Source organism: Castanea sativa, chromosome 12 (genome assembly GCF_040712315.1).
Source record: "Castanea sativa cultivar Marrone di Chiusa Pesio chromosome 12, ASM4071231v1".
NCBI lineage: Eukaryota > Viridiplantae > Streptophyta > Magnoliopsida > Fagales > Fagaceae > Castanea > Castanea sativa.
This window is the reverse complement of record NC_134024.1, coordinates 37,104,601-37,112,837: the sequence shown is the minus strand read 5'-3', so window position 1 is coordinate 37,112,837 and position 8,237 is coordinate 37,104,601. Positions and strand designations below refer to the sequence as shown.

General features: G+C 32.6%; 1 protein-coding gene across 1 annotated transcript; it reads right to left on the bottom strand.

The window, feature by feature from the left end:
- Positions 1-309: 309 nt before the first annotated feature.
- On the bottom strand, positions 310-6,648 carry LOC142618831 (glutathione gamma-glutamylcysteinyltransferase 1-like). The gene is made up of 8 exons (XM_075791868.1): positions 6,462-6,648; positions 5,617-5,773; positions 4,973-5,211; positions 4,405-4,568; positions 2,882-2,933; positions 1,770-1,997; positions 1,152-1,661; positions 310-737 (listed from the first exon to the last, which is right to left on the bottom strand). The coding sequence occupies exons 1-8, from the start codon at positions 6,534-6,536 to the stop codon at positions 651-653; spliced, it is 1,512 nt and encodes a 503-aa protein (XP_075647983.1). The 5' UTR covers positions 6,537-6,648; the 3' UTR covers positions 310-650.
- Positions 6,649-8,237: the final 1,589 nt, after the last annotated feature.

Here is an 8,237-nt window from a genome sequence, read left to right as displayed (position 1 = left end):
AATTTTGGTCCCTTTAACAATATATTAAGTCATTACAAACAAAAAGAAAAATCCAAATAAATTTTTTATCTAACTAAACTTTTGAAAAAGATGTAACTTGTAACATTGATAACAAGACTATCATGCAAAGATTTTAAAATAGAAAAATTTGTAGAAGAAAATTGTAAGACTTTTTGTATTTGTGTGTGTGTGTTTTGGTCAATATATGAAGTTATCTTTTTATTAAATTTTGGTTAGTAATGACCACCCTGAAAAATGTTCCTGGAGCCGCCACTGCAGTTATTGGTAATTTTCAACAAGACCCACAAATAACACTACTTTATTTTTCACCATTTATAACTTACCACCTTAGTGGTTGAAAAATTTTGTGATTGCAGTCTGAATCTAATGGAAACTACAAGAAATTGTGTGCATATAAACCACAAAATTTTCGTTCCTAATTCATGGTCACACATGAGCGACACTAGAGCTAGGATACTGTTGACAAGTTGAGACAGCTAATTCAACCAAAAACCTCAAAAAGAGCAGAAAATAGCCTTGTTGCTGTCAGACTCTCTAATATTCTACTTCTACACTCATAATAGGTAAGGACTTGCTCTTTTCTTAGACAAATAAATACACTAACACAGAAAATGAGTCAAATGGGGGAGCTAAGAGAGAGGTGCACCAAGATCCTCATCTATCTTGTTCTCTTGGCATCTCTTGAGAAGGTGGAGCTGGCCTCTTAAGTGCAAAACCTGCCATACCAATTGATAATAAGAAATCTTAGAAATTATAGTAGCATACAATGTAAAATTAGTACCCAAAAAGACAAATAGACAATCATCTATTGACTCTTTATCAACAGAACTTTTGCAGTATTGATCTGGGGCACAACTTCTAGACTTGCATACTCTATCAAACCTTTTTTGTGTGGTCATACTTGTTCAACATTTTCTAGAACAAAATGCATGTTTCCTTTGGTTCTCAATATGTTGATCAACATGTAAATGTGAAAGACACTATTACATTTAAGATGACAAGATAATGAGCACATGCAACAACATTTCTTTTAAACAAACCACTCAGATAAATATCTAAACCATATTTGCAACAGAAGCGAGAACTTAAAAGCACACCAATAAAATAAAATTTCTACATGAATTAGTTACCTCCTCTTGAACCAAGGTGGGAAGCTTTTCGGTCGAAACAAGGCTGGATATTTCCTGCAAAAGCTTCTTGTCTTTAATACCAGACCATGTTTCTGGAGGCAAGGCTAGTAAAAGTGCTGTAAGAACATCATTACTAGCTGGGAGCATCCCAATGTAATTGCTTGAGGCAGAGCAAGAGCAACTCTGTTTTGTTTGGGATGAAGGAACCAAAATGTCAACACCCTGCTCACATTTTCCATTAACCACTGTCCCAGACACTACTGTAACAGCCTTGTCACCATTAGCCTTCAAGCATTTTACACAAGTTTCGCGACAACAATATCCATCCAATGAGCCATACTTCCCAGCCCAAATTTCTGCTCCTTGGCAACAAACAGTTGCAGCAATGTTAGGCAAATTGTCTTCAAAACCAAAAGGTGGTAAGTTTCTGCAGCAAGAATTTGCTGAAGACAAAAATGCTGCCACATGTCTAAATAGGCCAGTCCCCTGCACCTGTTTCAATACTTCTTCCTGCAATAACAATTCTCGTCATTAAAAATTTGGAGGAAATGGAACAAACTTCAGAATTGAATCTGGCTCATCAGGGGGAAAGATGAATGTGAAAATGGTTTACAACACCTTCATGGCAACCCTTGCTTTCTCCTCTGTGCTTAAAATCTGACCAAAATCCTCTCGACTCCTAACCTCTGCAATCCACTTGATAAATTCTCCAAAATTTGATGGGAGCGATGAGAAAACAACAGAGAGAACTTTCTGAATGTCATTCACACCCTCTGACTTCAAGAGAAGAGGAACATCTTCCATTATGTACTTTGCAATACTGACCCAACTCTCATGTTTACAGCTCTGAAAGAAGATCCAGAATGAAATCCATTATCTTATGCAATATAACTTAGTCAAGATTTCAGACATCTCCAAGACTCCAAGCCCTAAAATCATAGACAACTAGACAAGTAATCTCTATCTAAATCTGTGCATGTGTGAACACCAATAATCAGTATACAAGTGTGACAAACTCATTCAAAGACCAAACACGGTCCATGCAGGCATTCTTACCAAATGAATACAGAATTTACCAAACCAAGTATATGCTTTCACCATCCTGTTGTTCATATGTTACCAAATCGTGAAAATCGATATGCAATGAAAATATTTTTTTGTAATTAAATTAATTGAGAAAACATCTAGAAGATTCTGTAATGGGGCTTCACTCAAAATATAAACCTTTTCAGAAGCAAAGCTGCAATTTCATGCATTATAGTCTAGTTTGTTCCACATGGGAAAACAAGTCTGTGTATACATAAACTTTACAGACAAAATATGTAAGTATAGTTTAAAATTATACAAATGATAATAAAGATTCTCTCAACACTGCAGCTATACATACTTGAGAAAGAAATTCTCACTCAGCTTCAAAGTAGAATACATACAGATGAGGCCCCTGTAGAAACCACCATCACTATTTTTATTTTTTATTTTGATAGTTGACTATTTTTATTTTTTGATTTGTAAGTTAGGCATGCACCTGCTGGGTCATTAATCCACAACCTCACGCTCCACTTACCTCTTACAAGATAAGGTTCCATTTAAGCTAGAGCTCATTGGCCCATCACAATTATTAAGAGCAACAAAATCATGCCTCTCAGGAAAAGGAGATGAAGTCAAAGTAAAAACTTAAATATCCAAGTCATTTAGATGTAAAAACATAAACAATTACAACTCCAACATACCAGGGTATAAAGCAGTCCTGGCTCCCTGTGAGGCGTAGATATGAGCATGAACCTGAGAAAAGCACAATAACACATGATTGACACATAATCTATCTTGAATCAACAAATCAAATGCAAAAGCAACTATGATAGCAAATCACACAATGCAAAAGAAACATTTAACCTAAGTACAGATATGTTGGAGCATACTTGAAAAGAATTGCCTCAGTATCTCTCTATAGGCTTTGGGCAAGGTTTTCAATTACCTGTGTTTGAATGTTCTAGATATTTTTGCTCTTGCCTTAAAAAGAATCTCCCTTTTCGGTTTTTCCAACTGTGTTTACTTCTTTTCTTTTAATTTAGTTTTTCATTTATAATCCAAAAAAAAAAAATCAACATAAAAGATTGAATGACATAGTGGCATATAACATGTAATGACCAAGGGAGGTGATGTGGAGGTAAACAAAACAATACAACAATTTGGAGGACGAATGTTTAATTTTTTAAACTTTTACAGGTAGGCAATCAAGAAGGCATTAAAAACTGAACGTAATTGCACCCTGTTTGTAATTTAAATAAAGGAAAATTACAATTTATTTTTCTGTGGGTTGGTCATAGTACAATTAGTCCACAAACTTCCAATTGCTATATTTGACCAACTAAAATAAAAACATTATGGCTCCATTTAAATAAAAAATTTTGCATTTTGAGGAAAAACTTTTCATTACAAATTATCACGCTGTGGTTTAAACTTATCACAATTTAGTCCGATATAAGCAAATTGAAGTTAAGAAACGACTCCCTGCAGGCCCCAAAAGCTGTCGGTTGTGGACCTTGGAGGCTAGGGGGAATTGTCTAATGAGATGGTGGCCACCCAAAAGCCAAAAGGAGAAAGCAAAATTAACTTCATGCTATGGGTGAGGTTGTTGAATAAGATTCCCGAAAGTTTAGACTAAAATGAAATTTTTATGGGATCTTTTGACAGAAACCTAATGATTTCATTTTAGTCAAAATCTTCTGTGGTTAAATGTAGCAATTGGATGTTAGTGGACTAATTGTGATAAGGCCAAAGAACCAGAGGATAACAATGTTACTGAATGCACAATAAAAAAATAAAATAAAAACCCTGAGAAGCTCCTCTCCTAGTTAAACAAAAAAAGTTAACTTTTCAGTGCTTAATGAAAGAGGAATTAACTCTTTTTTTTTTTGGGGGGGGGGGGGGGGTGGGGAAGCAAAAAAAAAAAGGCTTCACTTTTGGTCAATAATACAGGGACCCCAAATTAGTTTCATGTCTTTATTCTGCAGTTTGGCACAAGTTTTAATTTGAGTAAGTCGCCTTCTTCGCTGTCAATATGAAAAGTCATCAGGCAATTGTCAATTATGACTAAACATTTTGATAAATGTTAATTAGGACTTGAACCAAAAGTTTCTTCAGTGAAAGAAATATCAAGAGTCAAGACAAACAAGTTGGTTCAAGCATGCATATCCAAATCATTGTGATTAAGTATAATAAATCACTAAAGAAAATATACATGAATACATACCCTCTATGTTGTCCAGTTGTATCATCAATAATATTCATTCCTTCCCAAAGAATACTGAGAGGAACCCAATGAGGAGGATATTTAAAACGTGCAACATCCAATATTAGTGCCATGTCCCTTCCAGCATGATAACCACCAATAGGTGAAAAATGACCTGTTCCTGTCTGCAAAAAAAAATAAAAAATCAATTGGTACTTACCTCATTTTTTTTACATGTAAGACATTGCATTATTATAAAAGGTATTGAAGATTATACCATACTATACTTCTTCAATATTGTGCATCACAAACTTCTAAATGGTAAAAAAATCAAAAAATCAAAATCCTCTTTCAAAAAATTTCATTTGAAATACTGATCAATACTGCATAATTGAACCAGCATGTTAACATTTTTGCTATTAAAGTAATACATGTTGTCAAGCTCACAGTTTTATTCCTCCCAAATGATTAACTGATTGAAGGTTATTACATACAAGGCCAGGATAGGAGCCCACCTAAGCATGTAAACTCCTAGGACACACACAGAGAAGGCAATGATGAGTGAAATCTGCAATTGGTAACTGCTTACCTGTTTCAAAGCAGATCTATGATATGATGAGATCACATGACAATTATCAGAAGTGGAACATGTAATGACATGTTTACGGAATTCATCAATGGTAGTGTGATTTGTGCGGAAGGCTTCAACTTTTGCTCCAGCACAGTGAGCTAAACATACAACCTTCCCAAATGAGATGCCTCTAGTTCTGACATTTTCCAATGATTCACAGCAGTCAAGCATAGATTCATCAAACCATCTCCAAGGTCCTGTAAGTAAGATGAATTATATGCCACATAAGACATAATAAGTCGTCATATATCATCAAAAAAGATGAATAATATTTTACATGTTTTGGAATGGTCTCAAAAAGAAAAGAAACACCCATTATATTGTGCAATAGCCAATTATGTAAATGGAAATCATCTATGTGGATAGGGCATCAGATAATGAAATCAAGGCATCAGCATCCAATTATAACAAACGCTTAGATGTCAACAAGCACCTTTAAATTGTCCTATGATTCATACTCATGCACGAGAAAACAATAGTGACATGCTAAACCAAGCAGTTACAGAACCCCACTAAATGGCAGTGATTAGCATCGTATCAAGTAGCTATAACAATTAAACAAAATCTTCAATTTGACAAGATCTAAACAAATTGAATAGTACCCTTCCATTTTCTTCCTGGATCAATAGCAAGGGCATTCAAGACCATGGACAGACTGGCCAATCCACAATATGCAGGCTCCGATTGTGTCTGAAAATTAGAAATCAACCTATAAAAGCCCTCCATTGTCCCATTTTGAATGGCCTCGATGAAAAGCTTCTGCAATTACAGAAACACACACGGGTTTAACGATTGATGTTCGATAGCAACCATAAACAATGACACTCCAACAAGTCAACAACTAAAGAACCACACAGTATATCTAGTATCTACATATGTATTTCCCAAATTAGCTTAATTATTGTCACCAATGAAGTGATAGAATTAAATTCTTTTTAAAAAAAAAAAAACCCAGAAACCTATTTACTTAAAAAAAAAATCCTTAAATAAGCTAAACCCACAATGCAATCACTTCAAACACTTACTTTTCTATAAAAAAAACACATAAGGATCATCCATTAATCTTAAAATAACCCTACCCAGAAAAGCTACCATCATAATAAAAAACACACAATTATAGTAAAAGAATCTGATTATTATATGCATTCAGATAACACTCCCATCTATATTATAAAAAAAGAAACAACAACAACAACAAAAACAACAGACAAATAGAGAATCACAGTCCCACATTGCTAGATAAACTTAAAAACTTCAATTCTTTTCATTCTTAACAATAAATTTAACAAAAATCCGAACCAAACAAATCACAATCACAAAAAAATCAAACGCAAACAACAATTCAAACCCAGAAATACCCTTTAATAGACAAATTCATCAAGATCATAAATTTGAAAAAAAAAAATTTTGAAATTGAGGAACTGAAAGAGGAGCAACTGGAACTGACCTTGCCTTCAGAAGAAGCGAAATCAATTGCAGGTGGGTAAGGAAGTAATCGCCGGTACAACCCAGCCATAGCCATTTTGATTTTTTTTGTTTATTTTTTAATTTTTTGTTTTGTTTTTGTTTTCTTATTGCGTAAAGTAACGGTACAAAAGCTCCAACGTGAAAAAGGTGGAGCGGTGGAGGAGTATATCAAATTGTATTTTTTGAGAAAATATAAGTATCTAAGTGATTTTTAATAAAAATAAATTATTAAATAATCGCAGATATCCGGTTTAAATCTCGATGTCTGAAAATAAATGTCGTACTAAAGAGAAGTGTTGACGAATAAGAATAAGACGAATTATACATGTATTGTGGCGGTGCAATACTTTTTTGTCTTTTTGGAGTCTCTTGGTTTTAGTTGAAAGATTAACGATTTTTTTTTTTTTTTAAAGCAAAGAAAGAAACAAAGAATCGTGTTTAATATGGGAAATTAATGTTGACTATGAAATATCAAATTTGTAGTTGTGGAAATTTTTTAATATTCCCTTTTAAAATCAAAGTCTATATTTAAATTATTTCAGCGTTATGAACATGAGTAATTAAAGGTCATTAGTTAATATGGTAAGGATTTTGAGCTTAATAATAGTTAATGTTGGAAATTATTGTGTACTTTCAAAATATTATAAATACGTATTTCTTCTTCTCACATGAATGATAGGTCCCACTAATAAATTAAAGATGAAACTTACCATTCATATGAAGGGAGGACTGCGTATTTATAGTATCCTGAGAGTACTAATAATTTTCTTACATCTATTGTGAAGAAAGGAAATAATGGAAACGAGGAGAGAGAAGGGGTGAGAAATAAGGAACGTTGGAAGAATAATTAGCAAATTAAGATACTGTCCCCTAATTACTGGGATTTATGCGTATCTCCTATTCCTAACTAAGATTTTTCTTTTTTCATTTTCAACTAAATTTGATTATAGATTTCATAAATCTATAACATGTATATAACGGAAAACATTTGATTTTTTTGTTGTCCTTCTAATATTAAGCCCAAAAACTTTTAGAGACCCCCTAATTTTACAAGCATTATTCTAATATAAAATTTTTAATTGAATAAATTTTATTTTATATTTAAAATTTTTTTTTAGTACTTCCTCCGTGTCTGCCTTATAAAAATGTATAAGTTTACAAAACTACCCTTAGATAAATTTATCAGCTTTTAAAAAAAAAGTTATTCTTAACGAGGAAACTAAAAATGTGCCCCAATTAGATTGATTTTTTAAAAATATTAGTTAGTTTTCTTTTCAAATAGTTTTGAAAATAAAGTAAGGGTATAATTGGAACATTAGTAAACTAATAACTTTTACTTTTAGAAACAGGACAATATTTTGAGACATCCCAAAATAGAATAGAAGACAAACAAAGTAGGAGGGAAGAAATAGAATCTTAGACAATTCCTAAGAAAACAGGGAGTGAGCACAATATATATTTTTAAAATGGTAAACATATAAGTTCATATACAAATACAAACATAGTAAATATCTTACGTCGTTATAATATATAATTCCATATATAAATATAATCACAATAAATACTTTTAAAAACTGCTATAACTACAAGATTTCTTATTTAAATATAAAAAAATGACAACAAATAATATAATGTCAAATTTTCTTTTGCATTACATAAATAACCGACTAGGTAGTACCCTTACAATGTAACTTACAGTGAAATGTTTTCTTAGAAAACAAACTAGAAAAAATAGAACAAAACAAAACATGTAGTA